Below are 24,102 nucleotides of genomic sequence, written 5' to 3' on the forward strand. Positions count from 1 at the left end.
ATTTTGTAACAGGAAAAAAATAATCACTAAATCTTTTTTGTACATCTCGAACATTAAATTGCTAGAATATTTTTGTTTTGAAAGATTCGCTCCTGGCTAAATTCGTGAATTCCCTGCTTCAGTTTCGCGGTACGATATCCTATTTTTCGCAGGAATCTACGTATATTTTCTTACATCTTTCTTATTCAGGCAACAGCTCGTTAGGCACGGGCCCCATGGCGATCTTAGCTGTTCGTGTCGGCTATTTTAAACAAGATCATGTGTTCCCAAAAACGCCCTTATCAATACCAACCCTCCTATCCCCGTAGCAGATATCTTTCCGTTTCTCACCCCACCCTTAGAAAATCTAAGCTCTATTTGGAGGCATAAAAAAACTCATCAAATAGAACAATATACTTCCTTTGATTATTTCTTTATTTTACTCGATCAATGAGAAGAGCTTATTGAATATTTCTGTAGTCGATTATTGCACTTGATTCACATTTGAGAACATTTACATTATGTTTCACTGCAGTAACAATACGGTTTCTCACTTGGGAAAATAACAGTTATATCAACAAAATTAGATTAATTTTTGAACAAAGTGTACTCTTTTATCCCTATATTATTTGTATGGCTTTGATTTTTTTATTCTATTAATTCTCTTCAGCGTAAATACCTCAAGGGTCAAAATTTTTCACCTAGGACTACAGAATTCAGCACCAGAATCCCACGGGACATTGCCAGCTAAAGTTATCTTGGCTCACATCAGGTCGTTTTGGTGGTCGCGCCCCGTTCTTTGGGATTCTCTGATCACTAACTTGTTGGCTACTAATGACTCGTTTTCTGCACCAGAACCCTTCTGGACACATGTGCTGTGGTGTGTCTTGGTCAATTACATACTCACTTCTCCTGCACCAGAAACCTTCGGGGCACTGTGATCTCCCAAGGATGATAGATCGTACATCTCTGCGGGAATTGCAAGTGAAGTCAGATGGACAATTCTTGGTGTCAGTAGAGCGCTTTTTTCTGCACCAAAATCCAACGGGACATTGTTGTTCTTCGCGTTTACACCAGAAGCCTACAGGGCATTTTTCACGTTTGGTTTCCTTTTCGATCACGTTGCGTCGCTTACGGCACCAAAATCCAACGGGACATTCTTGTGGGGCGTCATCCGCATCGTCCGAAGCGGATCGCTTGCACCAGAATCCGACAGGACAGTCTTGATTATCAGCAGATCGCTTTCTTCGGCACCAGAATCCTACTGGACATTCTTGATCATCTTGGAGTGGATGAGCACTAAGAACGATAGCGCTGCCAGCAGCGACGAGAAGAAATAGAAGAGTTGATGAATTCAACATGTTGCGGTATACTAAAACAAAAACAGATCAAGTTTACTTTTATATTCTCAAACTCATCAATAATTCATGAGGTCAATGACCACTGGCGACTTTGCATTGTAGTGACGTGCACGCACCTTGATACTTGATCAAAAACGTATCAAGACACTGATCAAAACACTGACAAGTAAACGAATAATTGTGAAGGGATTTTTAGTCTCACGAGATTCAAGAACAAATGAATTATAATGAATTAGGGAAGTCAGTTCAAAATATAACGGCATCGTGCTTTCATCTGTTACTCGGTGTTTGGATGCCCTGATCAAACACTCGCACTCGTTTTTGATCTATTACTTCAAGGTTGGTGTAGCAGTAATACAAAACTTTCATAACTCAGTGTTTTCTGATAGAGAAAATGAGGTCTTTCTATACGGATGGAATGGACAAACGAACGAATGAATGAATAAAGGAATAAACTAATAAATAAATGAATGAATGAATGAACAAACGAGTTAGTAGAACAATTAAAGGATCCCAATTAGTTGTAACCTTCGAACAGCAAGACTAGTAAGTCCTGAACGACTCATTCCAAATAATGCGCTACTGACAAACGTAGGTTAGACAGTGTCAAATCTCCTAGGCTAAGATATGATTAAACCCCGAGAAAGGTAACCCCACAAGGTCGGATCCAGGGGGGGGAAGGGGGGGGGGGCTGAACCCCCACTTCAGCAGAAAAAAACGATGCTTTTTTATATTGTTTTCCGTTGTGTTGACGGAAGAAACTCAATTAGCCCCCCCTCCCTAAACTTAATTAGCCCCCCCCTAAAAGTTTGGCTGGATCCGCCCTTGTCCCAATCAATATAGCCAATCAAATTATTATCGTTATACCCTCGTTCGGTTTACGTATGTACTGCTTGTCCTGGCTCTTCAACTTCGACTACCTTACTCAAAATCCCTATCAGAAAATGATTTCTAAATATTATCTAAGCTCATTTTTTACCACAGAGCGCCCACTATACTCATCAGCTCTCAGAAATAATTTCTTTAGGATTTGTACATTGAATTATTGATATTTCAGCCGGCACGTCAATGCAAAGCATTACGTGTTTAGCTTCGGCGGAAGCCCCTCCGCCATCTTGTCAAAAGATATCCGTTGTAATTCATCGCATCGGAAATATGTTCTCAGGATAATTAAATCCTCTTGGTAAATGTCAATGGCTCTCCAAACATGCAGAAATGATTCTAATATTGATCCTAATGCGGTACTTTTCAACTCTTGTCAAAGAACTAAACGGAAGAATTACGAGACGGGAAAGTGAGAAAATGGATCGGAAAAAAGAAATGAGTTTTTGTTAAAGTTTGTTTGTTTGTTTGTTTTCCTGAAAGTTTAGTGTAAGACTAAACTCTGAACAAAACATTGTGGTAAAAATGCTATTCAAATAAAAGTACAGCGCATAGGATTTAATGTTCTCGCTTTTTCTCTTCAAACTTTACAATACGACTTCTTGATTGGAAATGCCGGCAGAAAAGTAAACTCAAACTTTATTATTTCATGATCTAAAACTGGCTTAAATACGCCCGTTGGGCAAATACACGAAGCTGAATTATGTAATTGATTGTGTCTGCTTTGGTAAAATCAGAAAATGGTTTGAAGACTTTCTCTTTGAGGTGTACAAAGAATCGTTAAGCTATTACTTAGAAAGTCTTATATTCTGGGGTAAATTAGCATTGAGATTGAGAATAGAAAATAATAAAGCGGAGATTTCTTACAGAATTAATTCAGTTTTAGTGTTAACTTGAATCGTTCGGCGGTACCGCGATGAACAAATAAAGAAGAACTGCGAATACCGGATCAAATTAAGATCATAAAGAAAAGGTAGTTGACTTCGTGCGGAAGTTTTAAAGAAAACTTAAAACTTAGAATAATAAAAAGCTCATATAGAGTATCCGTAAAGAGAGTTTTAGATATAAGAAGAAAGTAGCGAAGTCAAGAGAAAAAAATAGGCAAAAAATATTCCCTAAAAGTTGAGTCTGACATTGTCTCCAATTATTACAACGTCGAATGTCTTACGAGAGCGATGAAATTCAAAAAGCTCTTTCGCTAAACAAACACAAATTTTACTTCAACTGCACGTATACCAGACAATAATGTGGAACATCTGAATATATATTTCTAGTTTTAACTGTCTTAGAAGTCCTTTTTTCATATGAAAGGAATTAAAAGGGAACGTATTTTTTTCTTTGGGACGATCATGAAAAAAAGATTAGACCAATAACGAAAAAAGAAAAACGCAAAGTATCAATTATTTCATTCAGAACCCATTTAACTGTCAAATTCTTATGATGAAAGTTTGCCTTTAAAATCTAAAATCAATCAACTTAAATCATCCATAAAAACTTTTTCTCTCCAAATTAACACTTTTAACTTCACTGTCTTAGTATTAGATAAAATATATTTGTACACAAACGCGAAAAAAAAAAAAAAAAAAAAAAAAAAGGGAAATTACCTCTGTTCACGTAGCAATGTCGACTCGGCTTTCCTGGCTAATTTTTGACCAAGTGTTTAGTAGACGAGTCTTATATTTATCAATTCGGGAGAGGCACTCGCGTATTTAAAAATCTAGAGGTTTCGGCTGGTCGGTCGATGAAAGGACGGCTATATATCTCTTGCATTACCCAATAGATGAAATTTCAATTTTGTTCAGGGGTAATGAGTCGGATGTGAAGCGCTTCGTGTTTGCTAATATTGTGAAAGGCAAAGCTCGTTAACACGATGTTCGTCTATTTGTATTGATATTTCCTCTTGAACAAAAAGCGATGCTTTTGATGGGCAAACCAATGGGTTTTCTTTTCTTTGCGCTCATATTCCCATATAGTTGATATAAGAACATAAATGATTTGTAATGAAGGCTTTGCAGGAGTCCGAATGCCGAACTTAAGCATTTTTAAGCTAACTTATAAACAAGTTTTACTACAATACTTAATTTGTTTATATTTTTGGCCATTTCCAAACTAACTACGTTCCTATACGACTGTTTTAACACCAAACACAAGCCCTTTCTTTATACAGAGCTCTTTTGTGCAGTAAAAACAAAGTTCTTTCATAAGTATTGCAACTTTAAGATTTTTTCTAATAAAATTTCCGTTCGACTTCGAAAGTCATTTTGTTTTTTGTTTTTTTACGCGGGCTCTTAGCAATAGCATTTAAAATGAAAAAACACGTTTTATGTTGTAAGACAAATGTCACCCAAGTTGTCCTTTGTTAAAAGAATAAAAATATAAAACATGCGAGGTTTATTTGAAAACTGTTTCTTTGTGTAGATCGTAAAAGAGTTAGAAAAAGAATTCTGTTCTTCGAGGGAAGACACGCCCGCACTAGTGGTTCTTTTAATTATCAATCGGGAATAATTCTGTGGGAGACCAGAATTTTCGCTTGAAAACATAAATCAATAGCATGCAATCATGCAAAAATCATCAAAACATATTTGTATAACTGCGAGTGAAAAGATACAGTTTATCGCTGAAACTATTGCTAGTACGTTTTAGCCATAAATGTAAGAAAAAAAACTTCATAGCGAAATATTTCTAAAGTTTTGAAATCTTTTAAAAGCATTTGAGTCTTAAGAATCAAGCTAAAATTAAGTGCAAATTATAGTGAAGTGTAGAGATTTTATTTGCCGAAAATTCAAAAATTCAATTGTTGAATGGAACAATCAAGTATCACTGAATCGAAGCTGAAATGTTTTTTAAGGTTTTCGTTCAAAATCTAGCATTTTTCATGACGAATTCAACATGGAGAAAATGAAGATACTTTACTGAGAATTTATTTAGCAAATTTGGTGAAAATTTATGAAGTAATCAGTGTGTAATAAATAAGTTTTTAGTATGATTTTTTTGTTATCTATACTAATGACTGGCTTCAAGTTATATGGCTATCGTAAAGGGGATAGTTTACAACTAATCGATGTGATAAGTGTTTGAAGTAATGTAGAAGAAACAGAAGAATACAAATTGTTTCGTGGACAATTTTTTTCCTTCCTTCCTTCATTCCCTTCATTCTTTCTTTCTTTTTTTTCCTTTCTTTCCCCCCAAAGAAACCGTGAATGATTAATCCAAAGTTACCAGAATCAAACAAAGTTATGAAAAACTCAAGAGAGAAAAAAAAAAAGCCAAAAGCATTTACAAAAATGACACGAAATTTGAACTTAAATTCCTTTTAAACAACGATAAAAAATTAACAAAAAATAAACATAAAAATACTAAAATATGACTTACCCAAGCTGAACGTACAGACTATAGCTATATCTCTTTCGAGGCAGTAGTGTTCTGCCGGCTTTGGTCTATGATTGCACTCGTGACAAGCGCCGATCAAGCTTTATAGCCCTATAGTGGGTGTAGAAAAGGATCATTTATTTGCTGATGGGACAATTCTGGAGATTAATATCCGAAACAACTAATGATCCTATGTTTTAATAATCAATGAATGTCACTCGTAGGCGAATCCGAATCCACTCATGGCTCTCATTTTGTTGTCAATATATGAAGTATTCAGCTTCTCTTTCTCGGTAATTGATAGAAAACACCTTCCGGTTACAAAAAATAACATTGCTTTCAACAGTTGCTGGTACACGAGTGTTATACAACCATTGGCTTTTAGTTTTGCTCTTGAAATTTCAAAAACCACTCCAAAAATGATTCCAGAGGTTTGGAGTTAAGTTATTCGTTACTTGATATTTTTTTGTCTTCAGCTTTAAATAATAATGCTAAAAAACTAATTTAGTGGGAAATGAATAAAATTCATTGTCTTTATTGCCAAATAATAACAATAATAATTATTTGTTTTAGGACTAATTGTGGAATTCCAAACGCTTTTAGTCTCAATAATTGTTAACTTGGTAGAAAGAAATTACAATGATCCGCGCGTTCAGTAGAAATTAGAAATTAATGAAATGATACTTGGAAGTGTTATTGCTATAGGTTTGGCGAGGAAGGTGATTGTAGAGGTATTGACTAGTAAATTAAGATGGGCATTCGAATCTAAGTTGTTCACTGTCTTTTTATGAATACGTATCTATACTATAGTCATTATGATATATGTGGCTGGATAATTCTTTTTATGAATACGTATATCTATACCATAGTCATTACGATATAGATGGGTGATTTTACCGTCGTTTGGAAGTTATTAAGTTGCACAATGGAAGTAATCGATTGTTTTTAACTTATGCTCTCTTGTTTTACTATACAAAAGGGATGCGAATAATGACAGATAAAGGTGTTAGAAGGATGGGTAAGCTGGAAGAAAGAAAGAAAGAAAAAGAAGCGGAAAGAAAAAGAAGGAAGGAAGGAAGAAAGCAAGAAACGAAGGAAGGAAGGAAGGAAGTAGGAAATGAGTGAGAGAACGAGAGATGAGAATGAGATGGAGTGGGGTAAAGAGCTAGAGAAAACACGATTGACTGATTTGAAAGAAGAAAGAAGGCAAGGAGAAAGGACAGACATACATACATACGGACAGATAGAGAATTTGATGGAAGAGAAACGAAATAAAAAGATGAAATACGAATGGCAATGTACAGAATTTAATCTCAGTCCTTAAACTTATTAATTTAACTTATCCTTTCGTCTAAACCTCGATCAATGGCGACAAGTCCACTCCAAAATTTCCGTTGCTTGTTCACAACACTTTTCCCAACTTTCTCTCCCATTGAATACCATCCCATAGCATCAAGACTAAATCTGCTCCACGTTACCTTTACATTGCATATTCTATCTATTTCAACACCAGCCAAAGACTATAGATTTTAGCGCTCTATTAGGCAATTAAACCAATCAAAGTTCGTCATGTGTAACTTTCTCGACATTCAAGATTACGTGCATCACCTCAATATGGCTGTACTAGGTCAATATTGATTTTACTCGCCCCTCAATGTCGGTCCAAACGAAAGACACTGCAAAAATCACTTGTGATACTTCTTTTTTAGCGCGAGAATTCCTTTTGTATAAGAATTCCTTAAATACTAAACCTAACTCACACCAGAGATTTGTGACAATTTCTTTGAAAAAAAATTTTAGAGAAAAATTGTTTTCTATTGAGCTACATTTTTTGTGTGTGAATACAATGAAGGTACACGTTTGCTTGACGGCTTGAAGATTTCGTATTTAGATTTTTTAGACTGAAAATCTCTGCATCTTGAAGATATATTAAATAATTGCCTTTTTTTTGCTAAGTTCGAGTGCTTTTTTTTAATTTTTCAAAGATAATGGAACTATACGTTTTCTTTACGGCTTTGAAGATTTCTTATTTAGTTATTTTTAGGCTGAAAATGTCTGACTCTTGAAAAAAACTTACAACACTTAATTATCATAGTTTTGGAAGTTGTAGTGCTTTTTTCCTAAAACAAAACCCGGGAAAAACCTGCGTAGCAATTGGTGCCTTTCTATAATAAATCAAAATTGCTTTGTTCAAGATATTGATCAAGATCTTTTGGAATCACAAGAGCCTGTGATTTGAACTTCCAATTCAACGCCATGGCCCTTGAAATTACGTACGCTAAGGGGGTGCTTGAACTAATGAGGTCGTTATACCTTGAATCATTTATTCCCCACTTATATTTATGTATCATTTCTACACGATATTGAACGTGTAATTCTCAGTTATTTTCAAGTTTTTTATTAAGTATTTTACAATTTTTTTTATCAAATAAGCTTCAAAATACTAACACTGTTTTTCAATCGAAGCTGCTTGTTAGAATATTATAACGTTTTTCCGGCCATTTCTGAGAGATATATTAAAGTTTAAAATGTTTTAAAAACTCGAGTCATTCATTCAAAAAAACCTTAAATATAATATCCTCGTGTTTACAAGAATTTTTGCATAGAAAACTTACTAGAAAGTTCGCTTAAGGTATTCTTTCATTTCGCAGAGTTCATTTTGTATCAAATTGTTCCATCGTGAATAGAATGAGTTTTTCTTGATAAAGATGGACATTCCTCGTAAAAGTTTGATTAATTTAAAATTAGTTTTACAAATAATACAAGAAGGATATTTAAAGCGGATATAAAGTTCTTTTTCGAGAAACGGTAATTAAAGGAACAGCTTTTCAACGCTAAGAAAATTGGAAAAGGTTACAGTAATTTGCACAATTACAATTACGAAAATTTTAGTATCGGCTAGTTTTATTTAAATGAAGAAGGGAATTCAATTCTTAGTAGCTGTTACTTCAGTGTTTGAATATTTAATAGAAAACATAACCAAATAGCTGAAAATAAATAAAAATCAAGGGTTTTCAGCGAAACTACAAATTCAAGCATTCAATCAAGAAAAGACGAAAAAATGGAAAACACGGCGGGAAAAATAGACGATTTTTCGCGCCTAAAAACCCACTTTGTTTTGTGCTACAAGCCTCAATAACTGTAAAGTTCGTTCAAAAACTTATGTAATCTACATTTTCTTATTACTTTCACAGCAAAAACAGAAAGTAAATAATGACGAGATGCCGAAATCAAAAAATATTGGTGGTTTTTTTTTTTTTTTTTGGACTTATTTTTTTAATTCATTTTGCCTTTTACAATCAATTTTTTTTAGTTTTGTAAGTCATAACTAACCAAGTTCAAACACCTAAACCCTGTCAAAGGTAGTTTGAACAGATTGTATATTAGCGAATGTATAGCAACTGCTAACGATTTATTTGTCTTGCTAGTTCAGGGGTGACATTCAAGGGTGTATACGGAAGCAAGATAGAAAGCACTGGACGGCCATTTAAATGGCATTCTTCAAAACTCAAAGAAAATTGAAAATGTACAAGAAATATGGAATAACTGTCATTTTAGATTGATAGTTTTATTACTCCTACGGTCTGAAAGAGGCCGGTAATCAAAATTCTTGATAAAGCGAACTCAGTCTTCTAATTGCAAGATTTAAGTGGAGCGATTCGCCTTGGAAAGCCATTTGAGAGCCGAGAGATGCTAGTGGGCTGTCAAAGAAAGCCACTCATACGTGCTGATAAACCATTTGACTGTTCAACGGATGCAAGTTATTTATAGAAAAATATCGGTCGAGCGACGAGAAATCCAGTTTATTTGATCCACACATTTCTTTAAGAATTGATTTGAAAAAATACTAAAATGGCTGTTCCGACTATTATAAATATGTTCATTTACCAAGCAATAATCGTTCTTCAAATATTTTTTCATGTTCATAAATTTCCTTATCCTGTTTGTGATATACCGTCGTTTTAACGGATGAAAATAAGTATTTATTTGGATTTGGTTTGGTTTTAAAAGTCAAACACCAAAAAACCTCACTGTACTGTTAACCCACGAAAAAAAACCCACACACAAACAAACGAAAAAGGAAATATACTCGAAAAAAATTGAAAAAAAAAGCGTCATTCAAAATTTTAGAATATTTTGGTCTCGTTAGTCGAATTTTTAAAAAATTGTTCAAAAAGGCGCGATTGTACGAAGCCTGGATAGCGCTATCCGATGGATAAATCTTATGCAGTAGATACATTTATTGGATAACAGCATCGACTTATCAACTAGATAAGGATTTATCCGCCGGATAGCGCTATCCAGGCCTTCGTACGACCGAGCCCAGCTCTTTTCTTCCCTACATTGTGTAAAAACCACCTAACGCGCGCATGATCCTTCCGAATGACATTTCCTTAGTATAAAGACAACAACTAAAATTTTAATCCACAAACTGCACAATTTATATTTGTACTTTTTAGAACCTGACACGAATTCGAACTGATTAAGGAAAACTCGAGACTTGCCTCTTTTCTTTTGACTTATTCCTATTGGTAGTTGGGGTTTTTGTTTTGTTTTTTGTTTTGATTTTTTCATAATTTTTTCATAACTCAGTTTCTTTTTAAAGCCAATTTTAAATCTAGAATTGTCCATTTATATTTACGCAAGCAATCAATTATTGCCAGAAAAGAGCTAAAGATAGATTGGTTTTACTAATTCAAAATTTGCCTGATGTTCCGACGTCAATTTTAACTTAATTACAGCTAAAGGCGGAAAATCACATTTCCACTTTATAATGCGGATAGTCATAAATCCTCTTTCGATTCAAAAAAAATCCGAAATTTGGGCTAAAAATTCAATAGCTGCGCGCCGAGGCGAGGACGAGCGTAAATGCAAACTCTGATGTAGGCGTTTGTTATCTTGACATAGATCCTGACTGAGAAGAAGGGAGTAAATGTTTGATGCTGTGTGCGTTTACATCTTTGTTGAGTTTGCGTTTTCAATTTAAATTAGATTTTACTACACATCATTTCTTTTGAAGACCTTTCTGTTTTGTTGTAAAATTGAAATAAGAGAGACGCAGTTTTCTGCTATAGATCGGTGTACTGTTTAATGTCATGATGATGTCGCCAGGAGTGTACAAAAGAAATCGTTTTTTTTTTCTTGATGGAACTCGAGACATTACTTTTCGATCTTTACACATTGTTCTGAAAAATGTCTTAAGATTCTTATTGACTTAAAATAAAACAATCGAAATTTTATCGTTGCCCAAAACGACCTCTAGGATGATGTAAGCCAAGGCACAACTAATTCACAGATTGAACCCTGAAACAACCTCTGGGCTGATCTAAGTCAGGGCACGGCTAACTCACAGATCGAACCCTTAAACAACCTCTGGGCTGATCTAAGTCAGGGCACGGCTGACTCACAAATCGAACCCTGAAACGGCAACGTCTGGTTGAAACAATCTCTGGGCTGATCAAAACCAGTCAAAATAAACACCTTATATGTAACCACTAAAACAATTTGTTATTTTGATTCAATACGATATTTATTTTAATATTTGTGTTGCTACATTTATCTATCCGTCAGTAAATGAATGTGACTCAGGGCTAACGATAAATCGTGGGAGTCCATTAGCAGAGGAAGTGCATTGATTTTAGCAAAATATTTTTGAAAGTGGGAATCAATCAAACTTTAATAACCAAAATCCTCGATTGTCAGAAAACTAGAACACGACTGATTTAACAAAGCACGTGGGGCACGGGTGACGTTATAGAAGAGCATGCGCAGATGTTCCACCACTAGCTGTGAAAAAATTGCGGAAACCTAGAGACGTAATATACTGTGACAACCAACGAGAATAGCGCAGTTTTCGTATGACTGTAAAAAAAGTCGGTGCCGCATGCGTGCCGTGGCTTTGGCATGACCGTATCCTCGCCGTGTTCGTGCCATGTCTCGGGCATTTGATATTGGATGGAGAGTAAATTTTCGTGCAATGTGATTGGCCTGGCGTATGCCTTGCCGTGTCACGTCCGTATTTGTGCCGTGCGCTTTTCACAGTCACGAGAAAACTGCTCTAGCATTTTTTTAGAAGGTCGTGTATGAGGTCAGCTTTACTAAGGGCTCGTATATTAGAGGTCAGTCCTTTTCCTACAGTAGGTGGTCGGATATCCTTTGTTTTACCACATTTGTGAATTTTCTCGCTTTCTGATTGGTCTAGAGCTGGGGGAGATAGGAGAACATACCAATGAATTACGTCAGCAAATCACGCGCGCGCTTGAAACCGTTTTTATTTCAAATCTTACCCTCGTTTTTGTAGTAAAATTGCTAATTTTCTGTGGTAAAAACCCAATTTCCTCCAGTTTTCCTTGGTACGTCCTCTTATTTACCACTTTTTTCGTCATCTAGCCATCAAAATATGTTGTGGACTTCCACGGGTACGCTTCGTGAGTACACAACATTTTGACGGCTAGATGACGAAAATCGTGGTAACTATTAAGAGAACATATCATGGAAAACTGGAGGAAATCGGTTAAATACGTTATCAAATTGGTCAGGCTGTGGTGTTCGTGTAAACAAGAGGTGCCCAACAGAGATTTTCGAGATTTATAAGACTGAATGCGATTATTTTCGATTAAAAATTTGATCAACGCTTACTGGAAGGCTGGTATTTTAACGGCGGTGAATTTAAAAGTTTTGATCATGAGGTTTTCATATTTGATGACAAACGCCGGTTAAATTGATCAACTCGCTGTGAATATCAAAAATGAATGAGTACAGTAGATGCCCAGAATCCAAAAAAAAAAAAAAAAAAAAACCGGAATTATAACTTTCATCTTTTTTTCTTTCTTTCTTTCATATTTTCTTCCCCTTAATTTTTTATAAACGAATTAAAAACCTCACCGCTTTCAGACATGCAGTTTTCCAATAAGAAATAAGATTTTAACAAAAAGAAAAAAGTAAAAATAAACTGAATTATTTTTCATTATTTCAACTCGTTTTGAATATGACATATTTCATATACATACGTTGTATTCATAATGAAAATCTTTATCTAAAAGTCCAAAAATAATTTCAAAAAACGTACCCGTCTAACGTACTTCTCTGTGTGCTCAGTGCAAGTCCTGCCTGGTGTTGACTCCGTGGTCTCCTCTCGTTTATACTTATTCCGAGACCCATACAAGCCCATTATATACATATACGTATTATGTTAGCTTTTTCGGTTTCACAGTATTCTGCCTGCTTTCTTCATTAACACTCAATTTATTTTTTTGCAGTTTTTAGCCTTAAGCAAAAAAATGTTTTGGCTTAAATGACTTGAACGCGCGCATCAAAGGGGGCAAAGCGGGCAGCTGGATATTCCATAAATGAAATTACCTAAACTGAATTGCTATTTCGAAATTTTATCCTACTAAATAAATTATTTATCCCTATTATTTATTATTAGTTGGGATATTAAGCTCACGTATCTGGTATAATATAGTTGTAATAGATTCAAAGCGGAAAGGTATTACACTGAAAAACTTTCTAAATACTATAGTGTGCATCTCGGTTGTTTTGCTGGCGCGGTTTCCTCTCTGGGGGTTTATTTTGAATGTTGTCTTTTGTCAGTCAAATAATGAACACGTGCGTGGACATGAATGAATCCGCGTCGGTTGATAAAGCGCTGAAAGCACTCTTGGTCCTGAGATAAATAATTGTGCAGACTTTCTTGTCTTTTAACAAAGCATGACAGCACTGCTTAATTCTTTAAATTGTTTGTCTCTTGATTTCCTTATGGTTGTTATATATTCCTCGCCTCTTTTTCCCTTCTTTTACTTTCTTTAAGTGCTTTCTTAAGAGTCTTTTCGTGTCTTGTAGTTGTGATTTGTCTTTGTCGCTCGCCGACGGGTTTAGATTGCTACAGAATTTACAGTCATAAACAATCAAATATTTCGAGGATTTTCGCAAAATCTACAATACAATAAACCAGGTATTTTTCTTCGCGTGTTTTCTAGAACTGTTTACGACTTTTACATCTGTGCCCCGAGAGTTTGATTTTTCAAACCTACTTAAAATAGTAAGATTTCAAGATTGGTTAAATGATATTCGAATTAAGAAAAACTGTTTTTAAACGATGTTTATGTTTCGAACATAATTTGCGCTGCTTGCCACAATTTGTCTCTCACCTCATTTGTTTTTATTATATTCTTATGAGTGCGCCCAAATTGTAAATCGTTTTTCTTATTTATCTTAAGTTAGGATCTTGATTCTATTGGAGCTTTGAAGAAGGTTAATTATAACGTCTCAGTTTTTTTTCTAAGTAGAGTTTGCTTGGTCTGTTCATTGCTTCGAAGGTTTTTCCCCGGGTTCTCCGGTTTTCCCACTCCGCAAAACCTAACAAGCTAAATTCCAATTAGATCTGTAAGATAGCCATGCCCTTACTTTGATCAGCCCAGAGGTTGTTTAAGGGTTCGATATGTGAGTAAGCCATGCCCTGACTTAGATCAGCCCAGAGGTTGTTTCAGTGTTTGATCTGTGAGTTAGCCATGCCCTGACTTAGATCCGCGCAGAGGTTGTTTAAGGGTTCGATCTGTGAATTAGCCATGCCCTGACTTAGATCAGCCCAGAGGTTGTTTCAGGGTTCGATTTGTGAATTTGCCGTGCCTTGACTTAGATCAGCTCAGATGTTGTTTCAGGGTTCGATCTGTGAGTTATAGCCATGCCCTGACTTAGATCACTCCAGAGGTTGTCTGATTTTTATGTTAGCTGTTTGTTTTATATCGACCAACATCGCGGCATTTTTCTTTTTATGTCGTTCTCAATTTATGCCATAATATAACAAAGTTATTATACCAAAAATCTGAAATCTGATTTATCTGATTTTTTTTAGTTTAAGAAAGCTTTAATAATGTTGTTAATCTTTTTAATGTTGTCTTCGCTATTTCTTTCTTTTTTTTCCTAAGTACTGTTTAAAAAACGAGCAGGAGTGTTTTATCGGGTGTAAAACACGAGGCGCAGCCGAGTGGTTTTAGACCCGATAAGACACGATCTGCGAGTTTATTAAACGGCTTAGAAAACATGATGTATGTTCTCATATTGTACAGAATACTTTGCGAAATGAACCAAGTGTGATAGAGAAAATCCAAGTTAAAGTTTATGCAAATGAAGACGAATCTATATCAGATATAAAGTCACCTTCATGGTCATGATTTCTATTGGGTTTCCTTCATGAATTATTAATGAGTTTTCTAATTTCTATATTAATTTGTATTAGTCATGTTATTGATCAGAATTAATTAGTGATACCATATCTCCCAGCGCCATTCAAAAATATCATAAAACAATTACGATATAACACTCGCTTCTATTGGTCAAAAATGATATATGAATAATGCGTGCTTCAACTAAAAACAATTAAAACAACAACAAAATAACTATTATATAACGTGCACCTCGATTGGTTAAAATATTAAATAATTACATCAGTTATGCGCGTTATGACTTGTCAAAAATGATTACGATAATGCCCGCTTTAAATAGTCAAAATATCTTGAAAATTTAAACAAGATGCCAGCTATAATGGTAGCCATGAAACCAAGCAGCAGAAGACTTAATAAAATATTCAATTAAAGACTAAGTTGAGATTTATATATTAAAGTTTAGTATTAGTTTTCGGTTAATAGAAGACACTCACACATATTCCATATTAAACAACATGCTTATTTAGAAGCACGTGTTTCGAGTAGCTATATGACTCTATTAGTGAAAACTAAATGACCCGAGGCGAGACGCGCGCTCTAGTTAATTGTCAATCAGATACGCACGCTTCAATAACTTAATAGATTGACTCGATCGGGCAGTAATAACTCATTAAACTGTGCCAAAATACAACACCAAACATTTATTTTATCAAGCGCTAAAACAACCTCTGGGCTGGCTAGCTACCTCATGTGCTGGATGACTATATTTCAAATAGCGTGCGCTATTTAAGATTCAGTGCATGACAGGATTACGTGGCTAATCGTGATATGAAGTCAAGCACTTTTTCCTGACAGTGCAGAGATCCTGGGATATTGTGCGCACGATTTGTGCGGTAGTGCATGACAGGATTACGTGGCTAATCGTGACATGAAGTCAAGCATTTTTTCCTGACAGTGCAGAGATCCTGGGATATTGTGCGCACAATAGCGCAGCGCGCTGATTCTAAAAATAGCTTAAAGATTCGGACAAACATTGCATTCTGTTTAACCGGTACGAGGATTATACGAACCGATTTTTTTATTTTTACTTAAAGTTAATAATAATTTAATCACTTATTGTGCGCGTATTCCATACAATGATCATGCGCGCATTACAATAATAATATAATATATATATATAACTATATAACTATTTACAAATAGGATGAATAAATATATTGATGAATACTAAAAAAACTATCAAAATGCTAATTTAAGAAGGTGGGTCTTAAGATGGCGCTGTTACAGTTACAATAATAACCCATGTAAACTAAGATCAACTGCGATCGGCTGTGAAAATTATCTGCTGAAAGTAAACTTGTAAGTTTGTTTGTCCGAATTTCGCCTTTGTCTTCGTTTTTATGACGTCATGGCTGCGCTACGCTATTCGCGCGGTAGTGCATGACAGGATTACGTGACTGATCGTGACATGAAGTCAAGCAGTTTTTCCTGACAGTGCAGAGATCCTGGGAAATTGTGCCCACAATTTGCGCGGTAGTGCATGACAAGATTACGTGACTGATCGTGACATGAAGTCAAGCACTTTTTCCTGACAGTGCAGAGATCCTGGGATATTGTGCGCACAATTTTCGCGGTAGTGCAAATGTGAGTACATACGAGTAGAGTTTGTTAGGTTTCTCCCTTGATTCGATTTTTTTCCTGGTTCTCTAGTTTTCGTAACAACTCAACCAGCTAAATTTCAATTCGATCTTGACACTGATTTCAGTAGCCTGCGTCACATCCGGAATTTTCTTCGTAAATACGGTCTTACGAAGAAAATTCCGGATGTGACGTAGGCTATGATTCCAGCGAAAACTACGACTTAGGGAATCAGTCTAATTCGATCTGTGAGTTAGTTCTGTCCTGTCCGTAGATCAGTCAGATGTTGTTTCAGAAACTGTCTACATATTTTATATTTATTTTTTCCCGGTCCGGTATCCTAAAAGATCGCGCGTTCTGATTGGCTTGGTATATACTTATTGTTTCAACTATTTACAACAGTCTTTCTTTCTTTTTTCTTATATTAGCTCCAGAACTTTTTTCGTGCCTCTGTTCATATCAGTTTATTTGGTTCGCACTTTTTTGTGCTAGAACCCTCTGTTTGTCCTGGAAAGCAGAAAGATATCTAGAACACTTAAAATATAAGGCGCGATTACGCGGAGTATTTTTCTCTGCAACTTGTCTCGCAACGATTTGCGACACAAATTGCATAGAGCATTGCAGCGTGTAACCTACAAGTTGTAGCAATCGTTGCGAAAAGTAGAATTTTTTTCTACTTTTGGCAACGATTGCATCCCGTTGCATCGTGTAAACACTCTTGCACTGTTGAGAGACAAGTTTCAGAGAAAATGGCTTCGTTGTAATCACGCCTTTATCAAAACCAATAAGTTATGTTCGACATTTTAAGCTCCGAAATAATGCATTTCTGAATTCTCGATTGAAGATTCCGTATATTAAAGGATTAGAAGCACTATTCACGTAAGTTAAAATGACGCAAAAGTGGGCTACAACACCAATCACTTTTGAAAACGAATCGATGAATACCATCAAATAAAATGGCGTCCAACTACAGAAGAATGAGCCAATCACAATGAGGAACGTGCGGAAGGTTTTGATTTCTTTCTTAAATGTGCGGTTTCTCGATGTTTGGCTTTGAGAACTCGAGGTATCGACAACGGAAGTGTCCTGGGTTTCGTTCAGTTCTATTGCTTGGGGTACCTGTGCTTGTATCCGCTTCAATTGACGCGTGGCAATAATCCATATCTTACAGTTGACGAAGACGACGCACACCAAAGGCAAGAGGAAAAGAAGAAGAAAGTCAATGGAGCTATAAATCAAAGGTAGACCCGACACCTCACACAAAACTCTTGTCGGAGACATTTTGAGGCCGTAGCAATTTATTATCGCAGCAATGAAGGATGTGGACCAGATACCTACGATCAGTCGGATCACGTGACGATCACTCATGCGCATTACGTAGAGGAGCGGTGACGTCACTGCGATGTAACGGTCCCACGTGACTGCGCAGAGATTCAAGATGGATGCGCAACCGAACCACATACTTGCTAGCACCCAGACATCACATACTGCTTCACCGAATATCCAATATCCTGGAATAAAAAATTAAAGAAAAAGATTGAAGGCATTTCAAGAAACCTATCTAATTGATTAAGGCGGGAGATAATTATCTAATTGATTAAGTCGGGCGTTTTTGGTCATAACCAAGAGAATATGAAGTAAGAGAGCACAAGGAAAAGGGACAGTATAGACAATAAATTAAGTTTGTTTGCGTAAAAAAAAACAAAAAAAAACACTTCAATTCAATGCAAAGAGTTAAAGCATACCTTAGAAAGTTAATTAATACTAGTCTGTAAATTACTCGAAAAAAGGGTGAAAACGATAAGAACTCGATTATATTTATTGCGCGTCTCGAACAATTTCTGGCCGCTTAGATGTTGTGTCGGCATATACGCTACGTTCTTGTAGCAGGTGTCTTCTCAACCCACTCGCACAGCAAGAGAACTTTAATGAGCTTTTTTACTGCTGAGACCATTTCTATTTGCGAGCAGTTACTACAGACTTTACCAGGTTTCAAGTAACATCATGTGACCCAAAAATAGCCCATTGATTGGCTGGTTTCCTCATAAATTATTAATGAGCATGAGAATTTATTTTCGCTTTCATTTAAGCTTCCTTCAGAATGAGCTTCTGCCTTCTTGTTGTTCACTTACCAACGTGCAGATGTATGACCAACTCACTCGCACAGCAAGACGATTGGTTTGTCGTCCACTCGCTAAGATAATTTTCTATTTGACCCATGTCTATCCCATGCAGTCATTTGAACTTTTCAATACATTTTGACTTTAATTTTAACTTTCTTGTTGTTGTTCACTTACAGCAGGTGTATGACCAACCCATTCGCACAACAAGACGATTGGCTTGTCATCCATTGAGAGTCCATTTTCTATTCAAATTGACCTTCCAGTCATCGGGTCAAAATTTAAAATTACTTTTTTAATCTATATTTTTATTTTTATTTTAGTTTTCGCTTTTACTTCCACTCGACCAACTTTCTTTTCGTTCGAATATTCGTTTCAGTAAGCTCATTAAACATATCCTGGCAAATTTGCTTAGATTCAAATAGCCGTGTATTATTCCTATCAATCTGTATTTACTTATCCATTGTTCCTGTGAGAGAAACAATAAATCGACAGCTTTTTACTGTTTTCTAGAAAATGATCTTTTCCGCTGACAAGATTTCTTTGCCTATCAATTTTGTGTGTCGAAATCTTCTCAATCTTCTTTTTCTTCTTCGTATTCGTCGTCTTCTTCTTCTTCTTCTTCTTTAACTCCATTCTTGTTGTTGCAGATGTTGAACAGTTAGAGCCTCACAAACTTGCATATCCAACTCTTTTGAGGATATACAGCGGTCATTTAAAGGCTTCTTTAAACAAAACAAAGGATTGAATAATCTCTTTGTTGGCAAGCCAAGCGGGAACATCCACTCTTGTAAATAAATTTTACCCATAGATTCTATCATACCACACAAAAACACGTCGACTTTCCAGGTGCCCAAATATCACCAATTGTTAAATCCCTCGATGAGGTCTCAATGTTATCTTTACTAGAAAACTAGTTTTTGCTTTGGAAAATTAAATTTTTCACCTGCAACACGTCTAAAAAAATCTTTTTCGTTCTAGCTTTGTAATTATTTATTTACTTAAAAAAAGAAATTCAACGCCTAATTTAAACCAAGCTTTGTACTCGAGTAATGATCGCCTTTTTCATTTGTGTGTATATGTATAATCTGATGTAACTAACACTTCCTCTTGCAGAATTTCAGAAGACGGTCATTAGATGATAACTGAAATATTCTAAATTCTAAATAAAAGATATCAAACAACAACTTTCTTGTTATTTTTGTCCGAATTAATAAACTTAACATGGCGAATTAAGAAATTTCTTAGCATCAAAAAAGCAATGTTAATAAGTGCCCAAAAGTCGTTTTCTCGTATATATATTATGTTGGAGTTAGTTGTAATTGTGAAGCTAGCATTTGATTCCCCCCTCAGGTGTTTTACCTTTCATTTGAAATGTCATCATATATGCCAGTGATAGAGGTAGCACAAAGACCCCAACTAGAAAGTCGGCGACAGCCAAGCTTGCTACAAAGTAATAGCCAGGAAAATGAAGTCTTCTAGTCACAAAGATGGTCCTACAAACCAATGCATTACCAACACCACATAGGACAATCAATATAGACAAGAAGAGAGCAAGAGTTAGAATATCAGGTCTGGTCAACACTTGACCTAAACTCGATTCCTTGAAGTTGTTCAGGATAGAAGAAACGGTTGTCGAGGTGGTTAGATTTGGGACGGAAATTGAGAGGTTTGGCATGGCTCTTTGTTATCAAAGGTTCAAAACAAGCGAATACGAAAGACAAGTGCATTAACCTGCCTAGCTAGGAATCAACCACAACTGTATATTCTCACTGAAGAGCATATGTTGTATATTGACCATATCATGAATTGTAATGAGCCTAGTTTGTTCGGTAATTGGTGGAAATTACTAATGATAGCCATTGGAAATTTAATTCTACTAACCAAAATAAGTTTGTTAATAGTTTTTTTTCATTATTTCATTTTTAATTAAGGCAAAAGACTAAAACAGGTGCATGATATCTTAATAATAAATGTATAATATATAGGGAAGGAAGGCTTTCATTTCTGTACTAACCAAAATATGTTTGTTAATAGTTTCTTTCGTTAATTCATTTTTAATTAGTGTAAATGAACCCTTTGGCAGCACATTCAGTACTGGTTCTGCATAAAGTAAATAGTTGATTGGTAAAATATTTCTTGATTTGAGTGATGCGTCTCTAAGTTATCAAGGTTTATACTTCAAATATGTTAATGATGATGACGTCAGGTAAGGTATTTGAGTGTTTTTTTTGTAACTAGTGATATTAAATGCTGGCCATTTTGAAAATAAAAATTTTCAACCATGAGTAAAATAATGATGCTTTTTAAATACTGTATCTATGAACCAGTTCGATTTTGTATATTTAATTAAGCCTTAATAGACGTCACACTCATTAGCATATTGGAAGTTTAGCATATACCAACTTGTGTACTTCCTAAGAACACGCGCGCTCATTGGTTATTGGAGGTGAATATTGTACGATATTCACCTCTGAATCTTGGAATATTGAGTCGGCAACAAAATGGCATCTGCCGGCAATTGTCGATGAGGAAATTGAAAAAATGAAAGTAAATGCCATTCCTATCAATACTAAAAAGGCAACGAAGTATGGCCTAAACGTTTTGCTAAAAGTTTTGCTTGAATTTGTCACGCAAACTAAAAGTTTCTGTTTGTTTGTTTTTATTGAATTATTGTATATAAAAATAAGTTACTAGAACGTTTTCCAACAACCGGGGTTAAAAATTCTAATGAGTTTGCTAATATGCTAATGATCTACGTACCGTACTGCCAGCTAAATTATACCGAAATAATCTGCGTGAAGAAGTTTTAACCTTAAAATGCTAGTCTTATTGCACTTTCTGTGAACTTGTCATAATTTCCAGGAATGTAAACGAACTCAGCATTAAAACGCTTGCCATTCTAAAACGTTCTTACAAAACTATTAACGCTATATATTTGGTTTTAAGAGAAGTAAACTTGCTGTTGCTGGTGCTGGCCTTTCTCCGGCTTTTCAGAAGTTTCATATATGTAACTTCTGAGAAGTCGGAGATAGGCCAGCAGCAACGAGTTTACTTCTCTAAAAACTCACTAAAATTGTTACAAGATTTTTATAGAAGTTTTATTCAACAGCAACGTTTATAAATTACAAATCTTTGAGTAGAAGTGACGATATACCAGCTCGCTATAACAGTCGAGACTGAAGATTTGAATCCATTTTTTAATAGCTTGGTTATTCTTATCTAGATATTTGTCCACCTTGCCTAAAACGGCATCTACTTTACTCATCGTTTCCAAAGCCTTTTCGCACATTTTCTTATGTGCAGCTTGGGTTTCTGCTGCATTGTCAACCTTCCTCTTTTTAGATACCTTGTTCGTACCGGCAAAGCAGTCATCTTTTTCATCAAACTCGCTCTCGCATGATGATGACGCAACATACTCTCCCTCTAATTTGTCCTTCACTGCCTGTCTTCTCTGGGAAGGCGTTTTCTTCTCTGCATACTTCATGGAGTCTATTGGTTCAGTCGGGGAAGCCAACATTTTCTTTAAAATGTTCTTCATTCTGGTTATCAGTCGACTTGCCAGTGGGCTCTCCAGATAGAGTGCCACAACATGATGAGGGAGTTGTGCCTCTAGGATTCTTTTTTTGCAGTACTGTAGGATTTCAGGCCACTCTTTGCTATTACATTCGTTGTAGCATTTAGAAATAAATTCAATTTCCTTTTCACCAACATTAGCACGCTTTGGTAGTGATCCTATCACAATTAAAATTACAAACCATAAGTTGAAAACGATAATAAAATTAATTTGTCGCAAAAGTCCAGAAATGGGCTTTTTAAGAATGGTTTACTTACCTAACCCATGCGAATTTCCCGGTATTGGAGAATCTTTTTGTGACATCTTGACAAAACGTTTATCAGAAATAATCAAGTAAACTAGCTAAACTCAATTGTCACTCGATGGGCACTGAATGCTCAGAAAATTCCGAAGTGCAAAACTCTAAACAGCCTGGACTAATTACAAAAACGGTGTTAGTTGCACGCTTCGATTTTAATTATTCAAAAAATAGAAGTTTGACTGGTAGCTACTGTGAACTTGAGATGCAGATTCAGGATATACGTGTCCTGCTTTTGCAAATACTAGCAATTTTGATACTCCTGTTTGCTTCCCAGTCTCCGATAAATATACCAAACGTGCCGTTAAATAGACGTCTTCTTACAGGCTTCCGTGGCAGGGATGTGTTCTCTCTAATACAAAGACAGCCATGGTTGTTTTGGAGAAATACAGGTGAAACCCCACAGTCATTTCTGCAGCTAGTAGCAGATGTTTCTCCAGCTCTATTCCGTTTAACAAGGGATGGATTACCACGTCAACGACTAGGACGCTCACAACTCAACATCACGAATCAAGTTCTATTAGCTTTAATGTGGCTATGCAAATATCTGCATGTGGAAAGTCTAGCTCTGTGGTTCGATACAGACCCATCAACTGTTGTGCGAATTATATACAGAGTCATACCAGAGATGTGGAGGTATTTCCAAAATCAAATTCGCTGGTTAAATGTAAATGAATGGGCCAACATCAGGGGAAATTGGCCAGAATTCCCAAACGCAGTGGGCGCTATAGACGCAACCCCGCATGAGATATACCGACCCATAACAGAGCCCCAGAGATCGTTCTATAGTGGGCACCGTCACTACCACTCTTTCAACACCCAACTTATCATTGATAACCTTGGACACTTGAGATATGTTCAAGCCGGGTTTCTTGGTAGTACACACGATGCGACATCTTACAGGCTGATGGCCCGCATTGAACCAGGACAGCCTCTGGACCTATCACTAGGAGCAAAACTTCTAGCGGACAAGGCTTATCCTGATGGTGGACCATTGCTGACGGCCGTAAGAGCAAATCAAATGCATTTGCTGAACCCCAGGGAAAGAAGGCGGGCAAGGCGCTTTAACAAGTGTCTGTCACGATGACGAATCAAGGTGGAGCATGTATTTAAAGAAATAAAAGTGTACAAAGCCATATCACAGTTATGGAGACATCCTAGATGGCTTCTTCCAGTGTGTGGAGCTTGCGTCATTTTTTGCTGAACGTCGAGTACGCTTATTTGAACATTTATAACAAACTAAAAAGGTATTTCTGTGTAAAGCAAATTTCCATGCTAGGTTAGTCCACTCGTTTGCATTTTTTCAGATACAAACGTTGATGTTGAATAAAAAACATAAAGTCTTGTAACACTTGTTGAGTTTTTAATAAATTTAGAACGTTGAGTTCGTTTACATTCCTAGAAATTATGACAAGTTCACAGAAAGTGCAATAAGACTAGCATTTTAAGGTTAAAACCTCTTCACGCAGATTATTTCGGTATAATTTAGCTGGCAGTACGGTACGTAGATCATTAGCATATTAGCAAACTCATTAGAATTTTTAACCCCGGTTGTTGGAAAACGTTCTACTCTGTACACAAGTAGGTATATGCTAAAACAATTATTCGCCTCAGGCTCAGTGAATATGGAGAATATTTACCTCGCCGCTCGAAAACTCACATCTCTGTAAATATTCCCCGATATTCACTTCGCCTTTGGCGAATAATTGCTAAA

The 24,102-nt window shown here is 35.9% G+C and overlaps 3 protein-coding genes across 5 annotated transcripts; all 3 read right to left on the reverse strand.

The window, feature by feature from the left end:
- Window positions 1-396: 396 nt before the first annotated feature.
- LOC116300755 (uncharacterized) lies at window positions 397-12,736 on the reverse strand. Of its 3 annotated transcripts, none has more exons than XM_031709679.2 (2): window positions 12,661-12,736; window positions 397-1,351 (listed from the first exon to the last, which is right to left on the reverse strand). In XM_031709679.2, the coding sequence occupies exon 2, from the start codon at window positions 1,338-1,340 to the stop codon at window positions 696-698; it is 645 nt and encodes a 214-aa protein (XP_031565539.1). In that variant the 5' UTR covers window positions 1,341-1,351; window positions 12,661-12,736; the 3' UTR covers window positions 397-695. The 3 variants fall into 3 exon arrangements, with proteins under 3 accessions (XP_031565539.1, XP_031565538.1, XP_031565540.1); XM_031709678.2 differs by lacking the exon at window positions 12,661-12,736 and adding an exon at window positions 5,595-5,708; XM_031709680.2 differs by lacking the exon at window positions 12,661-12,736 and adding an exon at window positions 3,827-3,981.
- Window positions 12,737-17,182: 4,446 nt separating this feature from the next.
- Window positions 17,183-20,250, reverse strand: LOC116300752 (dopamine receptor 1-like). Its single transcript, XM_031709676.2, has 2 exons — window positions 19,876-20,250; window positions 17,183-17,904 (listed from the first exon to the last, which is right to left on the reverse strand). Exons 1-2 carry the CDS (start codon window positions 20,189-20,191, stop codon window positions 17,183-17,185), a joined length of 1,038 nt encoding a protein of 345 aa, XP_031565536.1. The 5' UTR covers window positions 20,192-20,250.
- A 1,380-nt stretch (window positions 20,251-21,630) lies between these two features.
- Window positions 21,631-22,470, reverse strand: LOC148913918 (uncharacterized). The gene is made up of 2 exons (XM_089037097.1): window positions 22,348-22,470; window positions 21,631-22,248 (listed from the first exon to the last, which is right to left on the reverse strand). Exons 1-2 carry the CDS (start codon window positions 22,391-22,393, stop codon window positions 21,632-21,634), a joined length of 663 nt encoding a protein of 220 aa, XP_088893223.1. The 5' UTR covers window positions 22,394-22,470; the 3' UTR covers window position 21,631.
- Window positions 22,471-24,102: the final 1,632 nt, after the last annotated feature.

The sequence above is a fragment of the Actinia tenebrosa genome, unplaced genomic scaffold (genome assembly GCF_029948245.1).
Source record: "Actinia tenebrosa isolate PJP-AT-01 unplaced genomic scaffold, QUT_ActTen_1.0 PGA_scaffold0__85_contigs__length_37466705, whole genome shotgun sequence".
Classification (NCBI taxonomy): Eukaryota; Metazoa; Cnidaria; class Anthozoa; order Actiniaria; family Actiniidae; genus Actinia; species Actinia tenebrosa.

Coding starts and splice junctions, on each gene's coding strand:
- LOC116300755 (XM_031709679.2), bottom strand. CDS start 1,340: ATGTTGAATTCATCAACTCTTCTATTTCTTCTCGTCGCTGCTGGCAGC.
- LOC116300752 (XM_031709676.2), bottom strand. CDS start 20,191: ATGCCAAACCTCTCAATTTCCGTCCCAAATCTAACCACCTCGACAACC. Junction 17,905..19,875: donor GATGACATTTCAAATGAAAG/GTAAAACACCTG, acceptor TTTTTATTCCAG/GATATTGGATATTCGGTGAA.
- LOC148913918 (XM_089037097.1), bottom strand. CDS start 22,393: ATGTCACAAAAAGATTCTCCAATACCGGGAAATTCGCATGGGTTAG. Junction 22,249..22,347: donor GGGAAATTCGCATGGGTTAG/GTAAGTAAACCA, acceptor TAATTGTGATAG/GATCACTACCAAAGCGTGCT.